At 43.0% G+C, this 17,638-nt stretch overlaps 1 protein-coding gene across 3 annotated transcripts in view; it reads right to left on the bottom strand.

The window, feature by feature from the left end:
- The window catches only part of ELP2 (elongator acetyltransferase complex subunit 2), a 405,605-nt gene that overhangs the window by 13,897 nt on the left and 374,070 nt on the right, over positions 1-17,638 (bottom strand). For 2 of the 3 annotated variants that reach the window (XM_063922926.1, XM_063922928.1), the window contains 3 exons: positions 14,801-14,925; positions 13,702-13,844; positions 13,117-13,221 (listed from right to left, as the gene is read on the bottom strand). In XM_063922926.1, coding sequence (XP_063778996.1) covers positions 13,117-13,221; positions 13,702-13,844; positions 14,801-14,925 — 373 coding nt within the window. The remainder of the gene's footprint in view (positions 1-13,116; positions 13,222-13,701; positions 13,845-14,800; positions 14,926-17,638) is intronic. The other variant, XM_063922927.1, reaches the window with a different exon arrangement.

Here is a 17,638-nt window from a genome sequence, read left to right as displayed (position 1 = left end):
ACTCCCACTCTGTCAGGCCAGAGATATAATAATAATAATTTTATTTATATAGCGCTCTTTCTCCAATAGGACTCAAGGCGCTTAACAGATACATAGCATAATATAGTACAGAAAATAATGAAGTACATTTTCATAAAATACAGAAGCATGAAGATACTAAAAGGGACATTATGGAAATGCTTGAGTAAACAGAAAAGTCTTGAGTCTACTTTTGAAGGATTCTATAGTTGGGGCCTCTCGCACTGTGTGGGGAAGTGAGTTCCATAGAGTCGGAGCCGCATGACTAAAAGCTCGACCCCCAGATGAATTACGGTAGATTCTAGGTACTGCTAGAAGTCCTTCATCTACAGATCGCAGTAATCGAGTGGGGCAGTATGGGGTCAGAAGCTGTTTCAGGTACCTTGGGCCTTGGTCATGTAATGCTTTGAAACTCAGTAAGCCAATCTTGAAGATGATTCGCCATCGTACAGGCAGCCAGTGAAGGGAGTAGAGGATGGGTATTATGTGGCTAGAACGGGGCTGGTTGGTTAATAGCCTGGCAGCTGTGTTTTGCACCAGCTGTAAGCGCTGCAATTCTTTTGCTGGTAGACCAAGGTAGAGGGCATTACAGTAGTCTAAACGAGATGATACAAATGCATGTATGACTTTTGGCATATCATCTGAGGGAATTAAGTGCTTGATTCTGGCTATGTTCCTTAGGTGAAAGAATGAGGATTTGATTGTGGCTGATATCTGATGTTTAAGTGTCAAGCCACCATCCAGGACAACGCCAAGATTCCGCACACGATCACTGGTCTGTAATTCTGAATCCCCGAGTGTAAGTCCAGTTGGTTGGCTATGCTGCAGTCTTGTTCTTTGATGTTGCGGTCGTATCATAAGGACCTCTGTTTTATCCGGGTTCAGTCGCAGCCAACTGGCGCTCATCCACTCCTGTAGTTCAGCTAGACAGCCATTTAGGGTTGCTATTGGGTTATCAGTGCCCGGAGCAAAGGACAAGTACAGTTGTGTGTCATCTGCATAGCAGTGGTAGACCAGGCCATGGCGCCTGATTATTTCGCCCAATGGGAGCATGTATACTGCAAAAAGCATGGGGGATAGTATAGAACCTTGTGGGACACCACATGGCAATGGCACTGGTGGTGATGAGTATAATCCAGATGATACTCTCTGTGACCTGCCTGTGAGAGATGATTTGAACCAGCTTAGGACTGTGCCATCCAGACCACAGGAATGTGTCAGTCGCTCAGTCAGAAGCCCATGGTCCACGGTATCAAATGCTGCTGAGAGATCCAGAAGGATTAATATTGAACATTCACCTCTGTCTTTTGCCATCAGAAGATCATTTAACACACACACCAGGGCTGTTTCAGTGCTATGTCTTCTCCTGAATCCTGATTGAAATGGATCATAAATATCATGGGTTGTCAGGCGGGTTTCCAGTTGATTTGCAATGACTTTCTCAATAACCTTTCCTAGGAAAGGAAGGTTTGATACCGGTCTGTAGTTGGTCATGCAGTCGGGATCTAAATTAGGTTTTTTAAGAAGCGGTCTAACAATTGCTTCCTTTAGGGGTTCAGGAAAAATGCCTGTCTGCAAAGAGCATTGAACAATTTTTGTAAAGACAGGACCAATTATATCCATACAACCTATTAGAAGCTTGGTTGAGGCTGGGTCCAGATCACAGGTGGTGGGACGCAAAATCCGAGCAATTTCAGCAGTGTCCTTTACATCCACTGGATCAAAGCTGGTCCATGAAGGCAGGTAGCTTATATTGACAGGCTTTGTAGTTTGGCACTCCTTTGATGGCACTGTGGAGATTCCAGCCCGGATGGTGGATATTTTATCTGCAAAGAAGTTTGCAAACTCGTTGCATCTTGCCTGGGAGAGGGTCTCATCAGTCTGCAGGCATGCTGGCTTGCAAAGCATCTCCACTGTGCGGAAAAGTTGAGCTGGCCTATTGTTTGCTGCTGTGATCTCATTTGACAGGAACTGTGCTTTCTTACGAGTGATTGTCGATTGATATTCTTCGTTATGCTTTATTAGTTTTATTTTGTCATCCACTAGGTTAGTCTTCCTCCATCGTCTTTCCAGTCTACGCCCCCTTTTCTTGAGCGCACTAACACTGTTGTTGAACCATGGAGCTTGACGTTGTGGTTTACGAGGTCTTAAATGCACAGGGGCGATAATATCAATTGCAGCCATAACATCCCTATTATAATAACGGACTAGGGAACAGGGATCTTCACAGGCACCCAGTATAGCAGAGAGATCCAGATTTGCTGCAAGAGCCTGGGGAGTCATACCCCTCCTTGGACGATACCTGGTCAACTTCACGGGCAGAGATCTTATTTGAGGGGGTGCAACTGAGAACCAGAGAGAGTAGTGGTCTGACCAGATGACTGGGTTTATTTTTAGGTCAGTGACTTCTAATCCAATCTGAAAGACAAGGTCGAAAGTGTGACCACTTTTATGTGTGGCAGAGGGAATGACCTGTGTGAAGCCCAGACCATTCACTGTGCACAGGAGGTCTTGGCCAAGGCATGAGAGCTCATCATCCACCCATGCATTGAAATCCCCGAGGATGAGCCATCTTTGAAGTTCCAGAACCAGGCCAGCAACAGTGTCTGCAATTTCTTGTAGAAATATCTTTCCATCTCCAGGTGGCCGGTAAATGAGAAGTACTCTGAAACCTAATCCTGTCGAACTCCGGGCAGCAATGCACTCAAATGAGCGAGTAGTTTCAATAGGGTGGACCCTAAGTTTAAGTTCTTTTTTGAAGCAGATAGCCACCCCGCCACCTCTGCGGTCCAGTCTTGGGTTGTGGATGACAGAGTAGTTTGTTTGTACTGCAGCCTCCAATATAGGTGCTGCATTTTCATCTAGCCAGGTCTCTGTAATACAGGCTAGATCTGCAGATTCAATAAGGTCAGCAATTGTTGCAGTCTTGTTTCTTATAGATCTGGCATTACAAAGGACTGACCTGATTGGGCATACCAGAGGGCCTTCAGTTTTCTTTATGTTAAGTGCAGGAGCTCTGGGTACGGGGGTCACAAAGTGAGAGTTGACAGTTCTGTCCTTCCAAACACAGGGCCGTCTTTTGGGTATCACTTCTATTTGATTGTTCTTTGAGTATGGGGGTGAGCAGGTGGGCAAAGGACTTAGACGGTTACCGGGGGAAATACATTTCCGGCCTGCTCGCTTCCCACGAATGCGCCTGTGTTTCTTTTTAAAATGCCAAGGGATTGGAGAATAGAAGCCTGTGATGGTGTGACAGGAACTGCAGAACGTGGTGGGCGGAGTGAAAGAATGAAGCTGGAGCAATACGTATACATTTGGTCATCAATGACAGATTACTATAAATTTGAGCTGCATATGATGATGAGAGAGGGAGAGAAAGCAGTGTTTTTTTTTTGTTCTTGTTTTTTTTTTCCTTTTTTCCTTTTTGTGTTTTGTTTTCCCCCAATTCGGTATGTGATCCAAAATTATAATGGGATTATGAACAAAGTTATTGCTATAACCTATTGTGTATATTTAAAGCAAGTAATAAATAAAATAACTGCTGATTTAGTCAATTATCCTAGGATAGGCAGCCTTTTGGAAAGGTGTTAGAAGCCAATTCCTACTGTGTAGGTGTGAAAAGTATCAGTGTGAGAGGCCTTTGAAGTCGATTTTTTTGTGGGGGTAGTGATAACGTGTCCTGGAAATGGATCCTGATTTTAAACAGTGAGCCTTCAGCAATTCAGAGCCTGAATATACTGATATTAGTAGATTAATGCAATAAATCAGTTATTTGTTGCTCAGAGAACAGAGGTGGATGATGTCTAAGTGAGGGGCTGGATGTAGCCAAAGATAGGTTGTAATCCACAGTACCTTATCTGGGTAATGTCCAATGCAGAGTACAGCAGTTGCTAAACTGAAGGATTTCTCAGTGGAGATATGCAGAGGATTCAATCCAGGATTCAATCCAGTGTGTATCTCAGCGCAGGAATGCAATCCGTTGGTTTTGATGAAATGTCCGCGTAGAGTAGTACAAGTTCAAGGTAAGTCCTTGGATATTTCTGATGATTCATAGGTCAGTTGTGGTGAATTTAAGCTGTTTTATGGAGATGATCAGGAGCATACAAAAGGTGAGGCAGCCATCTTGGGCACCATACTTTGTTTTGAGATAACTGCCCTAAGAGACTCCATCTTGAATTTGAAGTCCCTGAGATAAGGATTAAAAGATTTCAAGTTCAGAATTGGCCTTACTGAACCATCCGGCTTCAGAACCACAAAAAGGTTCGAATAGTAACCTTTGGTCAAGTGATGAGGTGGAACTGGAACAATGACCTCGGACACTATCAATTTTCGGATAGCGCCCAGTAAATAGCTCTGTCTGCCGGCGAAGCCGGCAAGCCTGATTTGAAGAATCTGTGAGGTGGGAGAGTTTGAAACTCCAGCCCGTACCCCCGGGACACAATATTCTGTATCCAGGGGTCCAGGCCCGACGACACCCAAACGTGGCTGAAATGCCGGAGTCTTGCTCCCACCTGACCTTCTTACAGGCTTTGCGGTCCACCGTCATGGTGAGGACTTTGAGGTACCAGAAGTAGGCTTCTGGTCCTGGGAACCTGCGGGAGCAGGCTTTTTGGATTTGGCACGACCACCTCTAAAGAAGTTCTGAGAGGGTTTGTTCTTTCTAGGCATAGTGGGCCGAAAGGACTGTGACGTGTTGGGAGTAAAAGGCTTCTTAGTAGCTGGTGCAGCTGAGGGGAGAAAAGGAGACTTACCCACTGTAGCTGTGGCAATCCACGCATCCAGCGCCTCCCTAAACAGAGCCTGGCCTTATAGGGTAGGCTCTCCACAATTTTCCTGGATTCAGCGTCCGTAGACAATTGGCGCAGCCAGAGACCCCTCTGAGCCGAGACGGATATGGAGGAGATCACGCAGCCATGGAACCCAAATCCTTCATGGCTTCTACCAGGAACCTTGCAGAATCCTGTATGTTACGTAAAAATAAATCAACGTCACCTTTATCCATTGTAGTCAAGTCCTCCTGCAGAGTGATTGACCACTTTGCTATAGCTTTTGAAATCCATGCACAGGCAATAGTAGGCCGCAGTATAGCTCCTGAAGCCGTGTATATGGATTTGAGCATAGCATCCACTTTGAGATCTGCCGGGTCTTTCAACGCGGTAGGTCCCAGGACTGGTAAGACCACCTGTTTTGACACAAAAGGGAGAAAAAAGGGGTATGATCAAAGGCGCCTGAAGTGGTGGGAAGGGAAGAAATGGAAAGGGATAAAAGGTACACGAGGTAATTAATTGGATTATAACATATGCAAAACAAATACAAAATAAATAAAATTAATTTCAACAATACTTGGTGTATTCTTCAAACGGGTCTCAATCAGAACGTCCGTCTATGGTAAGAAGCCTCAATGGATATATAAAATAGAAAAAATAACAAAGAAAAACCAATGTGTAGTAGGTTTAAAAAAGTCTATAGAGCAATGGTGTCCGGAAGATGGAGCCCTGGTGATAGGGGAACTTGATAGCAGAAAGGACAGGGTCTCACCACCAATTCTTTCAAGAGTAGGGACGTACCAAGACTCACAGTGAAAAAGATGGGAGAAAGCACATAAAGGTATCTTTATCTTTTTCTGATCGATATAAGGTACAGCGTACCTCACTCACATGTATAGCAGAAGATTTCCTCATATAATGGTATCTTTCAAAAATGGATCCAACGAAATTGATTTCAATAAAATGTTTCTTTTTAATGATTGACAAAAGTCAATTTGAAGTAAAATAAAAACAAATACAGAAGCCAATGTGAAAACCTTATTTGTATGGTAACAACGGGGGTGTGGGGAGAGAATGTTGATAAACTCCAAAAAAACAAGAGGGTAATCCGGAATTCCCTCCTGTAAATAAACCCCCCGTGTACCTTACAGAGGTGATCAGGCTTAGGTCAATAAAAGAAATCCACTCTCAGCATGCACCAACGCCGTTTCAACCCTAAGGTCTTTTTCAAGGTGTATACACCTAAGCCTGATCACCTCTGTAAGGTACACGGGGGGTTTATTTACAGGAGGGAATTCCGGATTACCCTCTTGTTTTTTTGGAGTTTATCAACATTCTCTCCCCACACCCCCGTTGTTACCATACAAATAAGGTTTTCACATTGGCTTCTGTATTTGTTTTTATTTTACTTCAAATTGACTTTTGTCAATCATTAAAAAGAAACATTTTATTGAAATCAATTTCGTTGGATCCATTTTTGAAAGATACCATTATATGAGGAAATCTTCTGCTATACATGTGAGTGAGGTACGCTGTACCTTATATCGATCAGAAAAAGATAAAGATACCTTTATGTGCTTTCTCCCATCTTTTTCACTGTGAGTCTTGGTACGTCCCTACTCTTGAAAGAATTGGTGGTGAGACCCTGTCCTTTCTGCTATCAAGTTCCCCTATCACCAGGGCTCCATCTTCCGGACACCATTGCTCTATAGACTTTTTTAAACCTACTACACATTGGTTTTTCTTTGTTATTTTTTCTATTTTATATATCCATTGAGGCTTCTTACCATAGACGGACGTTCTGATTGAGACCCGTTTGAAGAATACACCAAGTATTGTTGAAATTAATTTTATTTATTTTGTATTTGTTTTGCATATGTTATAATCCAATTAATTACCTCGTGTACCTTTTATCCCTTTCCATTTCTTCCCTTCCCACCACTTCAGGCGCCTTTGATCATACCCCTTTTTTCTCCCTTTTGTATTAATTTTTACCTGTTGTTTGGGCAGGTTTAGGGGTTTGATTGGGCAGACTTCCCTTGCGCCAGAGTTCATCACCCATTTTTTCTCCACCACCTGTTTTGACAGCCTAGAGACAGAGGCGTCAACTATAGGCGGAGACTCCCATTTTTTTCTATCATCTTCCGTTTAATTCCTTAGATGCCGGGAAGGCGAGAGGAGCTTTTTTACTGTCTGTGAAAAAGGCCTCCTCAACCTGCTCAGGAGGTGTGTCAGAAATATGTAACACATCCCACATGGCCTCAATCATCAACGGCACCCCCTTAGCAAGTGATGCCGACCCCCTCGACACATCCCCAGCACCGTCTGCTGTATCAGAATCGCTATCCGTGTCATCCTGCATAATCTGTGCAAGAGCACTTTTGTGAGAATGTACCGCAGGGGCCCCGAAAGAGCAGTATCGGACCATACTGCCATAGAGGACTGCAATACCAGAGTAGCATGCCCAGTCCTTGCAACCCTTTCAGAAATCTGAGAAATAGCCCCCCTAAGAGAGGTTAACCACTCCGGTTCTCTAGCTGGGATATGCACTACAACAGTGCAATCCTGATTACATGGGATGGGATCTTCCTGAGAAGATAAATCCTCTGCAGCATATGAGACAGAGTTTCTAGACATGTTTGCTTGTACACCCCACATACACACAGGGTACAGGGCAGACAGAGTTTCCCACCCAAGAATGGCAGAGACACACAGAGATTGGAGCCAACCCACACACAACGCTATATAGGTATAGGGAGACCCTTAACCAGCGCTGACTGTGTCCCTTAATAGGTGACACAGTCTATACACAGCCTCCCCTCCCTTCTACAATCCCCTGGTACCGTACAGATAGCTGGAGGTGCTCTTGAGGGACTGCTCTTCCACTGGCAGCGTGTCTGCAGGCAGGAAAATGGCGCTGAATGCTGCTGGGTCCGCTTTGAGGAGAACCTCCGCCCTCTTAATGGCGCCGTCTTCCCACTCTTCCTAGATTATACTGGCCTGAGGATTTTGTGCTGGCTGAGATCCACGGACCATGACAGGCTCTTTGGTCAGTGTAGGGTTAAGGCGCCGGCTCAGGGCGCCCCTCACAGCGCCACACCTAAGTACCGCTGAGCTCCCCGGAGCGGTTAGTACTGCGCTCCTACCCTGTAGCCGCCATCTTCACAACGGCTCCTTGCTTGTTAGGGAGCCAATGATTCCTTCGCCACACTCCAGCTCTGTAAGGGGGTGGTGGCATGCTGCTGGGGTGAGCGTTCCCCTGCGGCGGGGAGCAATCTATCCCCTCTGGAGCTCAATGACCAGTCAGCGGAGACAGTGGCTCAGACCACGCAGGGCGGACACTGCTCCCCCCCTCAGTCCGTCGAAGCATGGAGGCTGTTGCCAGCAGCCTCCCTGTAAAAAAATAAACTCTAAAATAAACTTTTCTAAAGAAGCTCAGTAGAGCTCTCCTAGCTGTGACCGGCTCCTCCGGGCACATTTTCTAAACTGAGTCTGGTAGGAGGGGCATAGAGGGAGGAGCCAGCCCACACTGTTAAACTCTTAAAGTGCCAATGGCTCCTGGTGGACCCGTTTATACCCCATGGTACTAATATGGACCCCAGCATCCTCTAGGACGTAAGAGGAATTGGGATATGGAGGTAAGCGTCCTTGAGATCTAGGGACATAAGGAATTCCTGTGGCTCCAGGCCTGCGATCACCGCTCTCAAAGATTCCATCTTGAATTTGAAAACCTTCAGGTAAGGATTCAAGGACTTCAGATTCAGAATGGGTCTCACCGACCTGTTTGGTTTCGGTACCACGAACATACTGGAGTAGTAACCTTGCTCTTGTTTTAGGGGTACTGGAACAATGACCTGGGACTGGACCAACTTGTTGATGACCAGTAGCAGCGTACCTCGCATATTTTCCAAAGCTTGTAAGCCTGATTTGAGAAATCGTTGGGAAGGAGCACAGTCGAACTCCAGCTTGTAACCCTGACAGATAAGGTTCCTTACCCAAGAATCTTGGCAGGAACCGTCCAAGATGTGGCTGTAGTGACGTAACCGAGCTCCCACCACGAGATCCCCTTGAGTCTTTGCGGAAGAAGAAACTTGTGCTTTGATCCTCAGATCCGGCAACGGCTGGTTTCTTATGCTTACCTAAGGTGCCACTAGCTGCGTTGGAGGCCCCCCTGGCCCTAGATCGAAATTTAGAGGACCAAAAGGACTGAGTAGATGGTCCCGGGTAGGTACGTCTAGCAGGCGGAGCTCCTGAAAAGAGAATCATGGATTTCCCAGCAGTAGCTTTGGAGATCCATGCGTCCAACTCACCTCCAAAGAGCCATCAACCTGTGAAGGGAAGAGATTCCACATTACGTTTGGAGTCTGCATCAGCAATCCACTGACGCAACCATATGGCTCTGCGCGCAGACACAGCCATAGCAGAGGTCCTAGCATTAAATATTGCTAATCTCTTTAAGGGAGTCACAGAGGACTCTTGCTGTGTCCTGAATGTGTTTTAGAAAAGTTACAGTAGTAACTAAGGTCATATCACCCGAAAGACCTTCCTGAATTTGAGTAGCCCAGGAATGAATTGCATGTGTCATCCAGCAACCTGCAATGACCAGCCTTTGAGCTACACCTGCAGCAGTGTACAAAGATTTTAGAGTGGCATCAAATTTCCTATCTGCCAGGTCCTTTACTGTAAAGGAGCACCGAGCTGGGAGTACCGCCTTTTTAGAAAGGCAAGAGACTGAGACATCCACTGCTGGAGATTCTTCCCAGAATTTTCTGCCTTCATGGGCAAAGGGGAATGTATGCAGAAACCGTTTGGACACCTGATATTTTTTATCTGGATTTTTCCAGGCTATTTGAAATAAGTCATCCATTTCCTTGGAATCAGGAAATGTGACTGTCAGTTTGTCTTGTTTGAGGAAAAAATTACTGCTGAGTATGAGCATCCTCCAGGGGGAGCTTTAACACATCCTGAATAGCCAATATGAGGGGTTCAATACCCTGGGTAGGGGTGGAATCCCCACTTATGGGGTCCACATCATCCCCATCATCCTGTATATCATCATCAGTATCTGATAGGAGTTCAGGTAGAGAATGTTTTTGTACCCCTGTAGCAGACAGAGGGGAATGTTTAGCAGTTAGGCTAGCCACTGCTTGTTGCCGTTGCTGAGTCTTATTGGCATTTGCAGTGAGTTGAGACATCATAGTTTCGATAGCCCCCAACCAGGAGGGCTCTGGACTCTACCCCATATTGATATCAGCATTCTGAGATGACGGACTACACTGCTCACATGATATTGAGCCAGATGAACTAGGAGAGAATCTAGCATTACAAACACTGCATACCATATTGAATAAGGAAAACGGGTACAATACACATACAACACAGCCTGAAATACAACACAAGCCTGTCCTATTGCATGTGAGAGGAGACACAGGAGAGAGGACACCAGCGCTGCACAGCCACAGTGAGGCTGTCAGCATTTTATATGTAAACAACAGTGAGACTGTATTATGAAAAATCCCTCAGAGGGATGTTACTTGTGCACACTATAGCGGCTCTCCCCCTCTACACCCGGTACCAGTGATCCAGGGACTGTTATGGAGGAGCGGTTGAGGCTGCTGCTGCTATGCAGAGGAAGGTGCCAAAATGCAGCTGAGCCCGCTCTCATGTAGCTCCATCCCCCGCCATGGCGCCGGAGCTACTATTTTATATTTATACTGGCCATGTCTCCCTATGTTTGTAGCCTCACATAAATGCTTGGTACAATGCATTTTAGCCAGTCTCACGCAGGGGCTACAGCGGGTCCCCCCCCAGGAGGGACCCGTATACCTTACCCGCGCTTCAGCTGCACAGTGAACCGGGGGACCCCCTAGTGGGGTCTCCGGCATGTACTCACTACCGATGTTCACCTTCAGGCAGCGTTAGGGCTGTGCGGCATGCTGCGGCTGCCAAGGCGCCGTGCCCTGCTGAACAAACAGATGGTGGTCCTGCTGCGGGAAAGCGGCTCTGCACCCCAAGAGGCCGGTGACCGTTGCCGCCGCCGCCCCCCCCCCCCCCCCCCCCAACTCCCATGATGCAGTTTGCTGTTGCCCAAACAGCATACTGAAAGAAATAAAACTTTAAAAGAAACTGAAGAAAAACTCTGGAGCTTGCAGAGTGTGCATCCTCTCCTGAGGGCACTTTTTTCTAAACTGACCTGTAGGAGGAGGCATAAAGGGGAAAAGCCAGCACACCCAGTTGAAGAAATTTAACGTGCACTGGCTCCTTTGGACCCGTCTATACACCATCGTACTAATTCTGTCCCCAATATCCCTTATGGATGCTACAGAAAGTATTTAAAAAATAATTAGAATAGCCCGATTCAGATTTGGGAATAAATTAATAAAGAACAAGTGACTTTGCACCTTGGTAAAACAACGTTGCACTGCAAGTGGGGAAGATTTAAAATGTGCAGAGATAGTTAGATGGGGGCGGGGCGTGTCCAAACTCAAATCTAAATTGTAGTGTAAAAATAAAGCTTTCCAGCATTTGTGGCCTACATTCAAAAGCAGCCAGTAGTTACCCCAAAGCAAAAAAAGAAGTATGTATTTGCACCCCTTGAATTGCAACATTGTTTGTCCAGGTACACAGTTACTTACTCTTTCTTACTCTATTCCCAATTCTAGCCATGTCCTCCTCCCCCAAATTCTTAAGCTAGCTGCAAGCAGGGAAATTTGGTCTGGTTTACAGGTTTTAATGAGCCCCAGGCATGACAGGTTGGGCTTGGCAGGTTAGAACAGAGAAACCTGCAGAATGTGGGTCCTCTGTTGTGATGAGTTAAAGACCTCACCCATCCAACATGGGGCTCTAGAGAAATTCACCCCACAAAATACTACCATCTCACTATTCCTAGAGATAATCAACCCCATGCGGTATATTTAAGAGATTGAGGTGCAATTTTGGCAGTAGAATTAAAACGCAAAGCCAACCTTTTAAATTATTGTCTCTAAGTCCAGAACAGAGATTGACAAAATTGTGCCACTTCACACAATTGGCAAATTACATATACTCCTGGGTCCCCTTTTAGCAACCTTACTTGGTTGTTGACACAGTAACTAGAAGAAAAAAAATATATTCTGTTTTCCTTTTGAAGGAACAGGTAGGTATAAAGGAAATTACTTATGTGACATCCCGCTTGTTGCTTAGTCTAAACTCTGTCTTGTCTCTTATACCTAAAGACCCTTAACCTGTTTGCAGCTTATATGTTTACAGAGAGTGTTGTCCAGGGAGGCAGAACAAAGCAAGGAGCTTATTATCCCTGCAATTAATGGTCTCCAGGAGCAATTGCTTCAGGGAAGTAATTCTTTCAGGTGAAACTGTCAGCAATTGTGTTTGGTGACACTCATATTACACTTAATTTTGTCATAAGCCAGGAATAGCTGGTCATTCTATATCATGTCAAACTCTGAGGTCATCAGCAAGAACATGCAATACAATGGGGTCCCAAGATATAGGAGTAGCCTTAGAACAGGTAAGTATATTATATATTCTACTGTAGAAGATAGGAGGAAAAAGGATAATTTCAAAGATCTGCATTATATATTCAAGATATAAATTTAGATTTGGAAGCAAAGTCTGACAGTATAGGCTACATGCTGCATTGCCCGGGGTACAAATGCAATTTCTGCATGCATTGAGAATATGGATCATCTTTCATCAACCTATATTGAAGAAGTAGATGTGAAGCTTCTTTTTTTATTTTCTATTGGGCTGCACTTTCCTGATTTAACTGTACATTTCATATTTTTAATATAAGTATTATTTAATTTGCATGTAGAACACAAATACTGGCCAGCTTTATTTCAACACTTTGATTTAGTGAGAGCTGCTCAACTGTAAGTGGTGGCTTTTCAAAGCTGCTCGTTGGCTGTTCCAGCCATGAGTTTTATAATAACATTATTGTCTTTTTAAGTCCCACAAGCAGAAGTGCAGATGGAGGTGGACTTGAAAAGCTGCCTCTTAGTAAATATACACCTAAGTCTACACATTTTAAAATTGCGACACTGAACCACAGCATGGCTTTTGCTTAGAAATTAAGTTAGCGATTCTGTGGGAGCTTACACTATACATTAACTGATCTGGCTGCTCACATTCGCAGAGCTGACTTTACTTCTTGGTTAGAAGGATGCTTCTATGGTTGAAATACAATCCATTGTGAAAGCTATATAGCAACAACATTAATCTGTCAGAAGAAATCTAGGAACTTTCAAAATTCAACTTTACCTGTACAAACACTACGATTTCTTAAAAATACAGGATACCGAACAAAGGGGAGAAAAAAGACAGACATACTAACCTTTGGTCCATCTCATAACTCTTTATCCAGTCATCAATCATAGCATTGTATTGCCATTTGTATAGGTGAATTTTGCCACATTCTAACCCAACAGCAATGATGTAACTAAGATAAATGAGAAAACACTATTAAATCTAAAACTCGTCAAAATATATGTTTTCCTAATGCTGTGCTAGGATAAACAAATATGAATGTTTAAAGATTAAACTGAATGTACAGCACAATGTTTGGTTTTATTAAATATGGAAACATTTCCAAAAATCCCTCAAAGCATACAGAACATTGGTGTCAGGGGGTACAAAACAAATTGTTTTCAAGTCTACTTCCTTCAATATTTTATCTAGAATTGTTTCCCCTGCACCACAAATGTGGTTCTACTGCATAGGTTGGTATCCTATGTAGGTTCCACTGTGTAATTCCATTAATTACTGTAGTAAGGTTTGCACTTAGCAACAGAGCAGCAGTTACCAGTGTCTTTACCTAGATGTATCATGTTAATTAATGGTGGAATGAAACATTTCTGCAAATTTTCACCTGACATACAAATGAAAGGTTGGAAAGTGACTGTAAAATCCACTCACTTACCTTCCATGAGAAGCAAGTATCTGGCTGACACTGACAGCTGTGACTGAGTCTCCTGCATCTTGAAGAGTAGAGCAAGGCCTGATAGGAGCACAGCTGTTCTCACTCTTGGCATCAGACTCCTGGCAGTCACCCCATACAATCACCTAAACATTTGAAGATACAGTTCACACTTTATAAACTATGCAAAAAGAGATTATGATTTAATGTTCATATTTCCACAGCTACTCATCTAAAGACACCCAAGTAAGAATGATTAACACAGTAATGAAAAGATCAAGATGCATGATTCTTAAAAGAAAAGGAGAAACAACAAGAAACTAAGATGTCCACTTGTGTCTAGATGCTAGACCAGAGTTTCCACCATTACTGTCCCAGTTTTAAGACCATCCATTGAGTCCAGATGGTAGATCCAAATTGACTGAAGTACTAATTAAGTCACCTGTGCACAAGAATGTATATCCTTAAAACCGGGACTGTAACGGCAGAGTTTGGGGAAACTCTGTGCTAGACCATTGTGGTTATTTAAAAAAAATGGTGGACTGAGGTTGCTGGATTGGGGCCTCAAACAATGGGATCTGTTTAGTCAAGTAATTAGCAGACTTGATTAAGAACGTATGGAAAACAAGTTGTATAATTAATACATCAGTGTTTGGTGTTACCGGATGACAAAAAATGAAAGGGGCTTCTTGCAAGACAACTGTTGCACCTGGATGCGTGCCATCTTGGACTGGTGGTCAATCATCCTGTCATCCATCAAATTTGAATGACATGCTTTATTTTTCATGTCTGAAGTTGATGTATTTACAACTCGTCTACGGGCTGCAAAGTCTGTTCTTTTATCCTAGGTTTGTTTCATGAGTAAATTCTTCAAGCTTTGCCATACAGACGCAGCTGTTTGAACATTCTGCTCTTCAAGAAACAGTGAATCTCATATCACAAAGATTCACCTTGCTATAGTGTAATGTACACAACTCACTCACAGAGATTTCCCCAATAATAGAGGACAAACAGTAAGTGAGAAAAGTCATTAACAAGTAAAGTAAAATCTCATGTAAAATGACTAAATGTATAGGTCATGTGAGCTCTTTTGCATAAATACCTTTTTGTCTCTGCTTCCTGTGACAAAAAACTTGCTGTCTGGGGTCCAGTCACATGACCAAATGATTCGGCTATGGGCAGATGTATTCTTGTCTGTGTTAGCATGCAAAATGAATTGGGGTTCTGCTTTAGGAAACAATAAAAAAAGAAGGAGACAAACACAATTATAAAACAATTACGTAAATGAAACAAAATGACACAAAAATGTTTTACACTGAAAATATAATATGTCATTCTTACGTAATAGTGTATAAAATGGCCTTAGATGATGGGTAAAACCATGTGACTTGCACATATTTTTTTTATGCACACTTTAAATATATACTCTGAACATAAGATTATGTTGAGTCTAGCTATAGAGAAGCAGAGAATCCAAGATGCAAACAAGAATTGTACCATATATTTTATTCAACATTTCCTATAATCTATGTTCAGAACACAGCTACTGTTTCAAGAAGCTAAGTGAACAAATTACATCATTAAATGGGTATTTTAAATAAAAATAGTTTTTCAAAACTCACCATTCCTTCAAGTTAGTGGGTCCCACATCAGGATATACAGTATAGTTCATATCAACTCACCTTAACAGTGCTACAAATGTCCCAGCATTAATATCTTGGAAGTTTGTGTTCAGTTTTAAGACAGGGACCACTCAGAAGTTACCTTTTGTTAGAAACTAGAAGAGGTGCCATCCCATCTGACATCTGCTACAGTGGTGTCCTTATACACTATTGCTGCATTCACACCAAACATTCCTTCTCAGAGCGCCAGATCCTGTACAGGCATCTTTTTTACCCAAGTGTGCATCTTAATCACAATACAATGTGACAAGACTGCACTGATTAATTTGTTATGCGACACTTGAATATCTGAGTCTAAATCTGTATATGAAGTGCTACAATGCTGCGGCCATGGCTCTTTTCACACCGAGGTTTCATTGTGCTCTGCATACAGACTCAGAGGCACACAGATATACAAGTGTCACATAACAATTAAATCAGTACAGTGGATTTTGACGCACATTCTAGACAAAAAGACTATACACTGCTCAGCGCCGCTCACTCGCACAGTAGTCTCATGTCACATGGTGTATTGAGGCAAGGAGTATGACGACACATCGGTAGTGAGTGACATTAAACTGTTATCATTCTAGTTGTGATGAGCTCGGCCAAACTATCTGCTAGATAGAGTTTAGAGTAAAAAGTCATGAAATACATAAGTGATCTATATCTCTATCTATATTTCTCGCTCTCTCTAATATATATATATACACACACACACACACACACACACACACACACACACACACACACACACACACACACACACATTTATACATATATATATATATATATAGATAGATATAATATAGAATCAGTGGAGCTGTGAATCATGAGTTTTGGTGTCCATCCTGTTGTGTAGGCCAAACAATGTTTACATGGGTTAGTATTTTTGATTTTCATATAATCACTTCATACTATAGCATAGCTACCTAGTTTGTGGTTCTCTACTGCTAACTCGGCTGGCAAATGATATACGAAAGCAAAAAGTCCACATTGCTTCTGAAAACAGAACACTCTGAACTGCAGGGCTGAAGGGAGCGGTGGAAGCATACATTTTTGTTACTCCTGCAGTAAATTAATGTTCTGAAAAGTAAAATAGATGGTGTTTCTGTGTCACTCTTTCTGATGGATGCACTATCTGAATAAAAACATTTTAAAGGCTGAAAAGTACAAAATGCTAATAATAAAAAAACCTCTAAATAAACTATTTCCAAAATGATGCAATATATTTAGGTCTTTCTTACTAACCTTACTTGCACATAATCTTCACTAACAGGTTTGGCAAAGCCAGGACGGTGAAATGAAAAACTGGCAATCCAACTTAGTGGGGGAGATTCAAATGTTTGAAAAGTCAGTTGGGAGTCTGTTTTTTCCTATCTAATAGACAGGAAAAAACAGACACCAAACCGACTTTTCAAACATTTGAATCTCCCCCAAAGTGTACTGAACAGTAAATTATTGCAAAACCCCCCAAAATTGAGCCTTACAGTACGTGAAATTATTTTCCAGCAATTTCAGAAGATTTTTTAAAAGTGTGTTTATGACTAAAAAATATATATATCTGGTTGAATATTTAAGAACGTTGCGAGTATCAAAAATATATGTTATGGTAAGAAATTACCGTTGATAACGTGATTTCTCTTATGTCCACAGGTATCCACAGGATAACATTGGGATATTGTCGAGCGACAGCGAGAATAGCACCAACACGGTCACAAGCTTTCTGGCCTCCCAGGATGCATTGGGGCCTTTACCATATAGTCCCGCCCACTGACTCAGTCAAATCAGTTCTTTCCACAGCGATTTTAGGCAGGAACATCAGGTAGAGACCTGTTTAGGCGATAAGAACACACATGCACACCCTTCCATACAAGAAGGAAGAGGTTTTAGTGATTGTCTAGATCCTCAAATCAGATGCGTCAGGGTGGGATCCCTGTGGACATAAGAGAAATCACGTTATCAACGGTAAGTTCTTACCATAACGTATATTTCTCTGGCTGGGTCCACAGGATTATCCACAGGATAACATTGGGATTCCCAAAGCCACTTTAGTGGTGGGGACGCCTGAAGTCTGCGTCATGAGAGGCAAAAGTATCCAAGGCATAATGTCTAATGAATGTGTTTATGGAAGACCATGTGGCTGCCTTACATATCTGTTCTGCTGAAGCACCTTGTTGTGCTGCCGAAGAAGGACCTACCTTACGTGTAGAGTGTGCAGAGACATTAGCCGGAGTAGGGAGATCTGCATGAGAATAAGCTTCTGATATTACCATTCG

This window comes from Pseudophryne corroboree, chromosome 5 (genome assembly GCF_028390025.1).
Source record: "Pseudophryne corroboree isolate aPseCor3 chromosome 5, aPseCor3.hap2, whole genome shotgun sequence".
NCBI classification, from domain to species: Eukaryota; Metazoa; Chordata; class Amphibia; order Anura; family Myobatrachidae; genus Pseudophryne; species Pseudophryne corroboree.
Note: the sequence above shows the minus strand (reverse complement) of the source record. Positions and strands in the feature narration are given on the sequence as shown.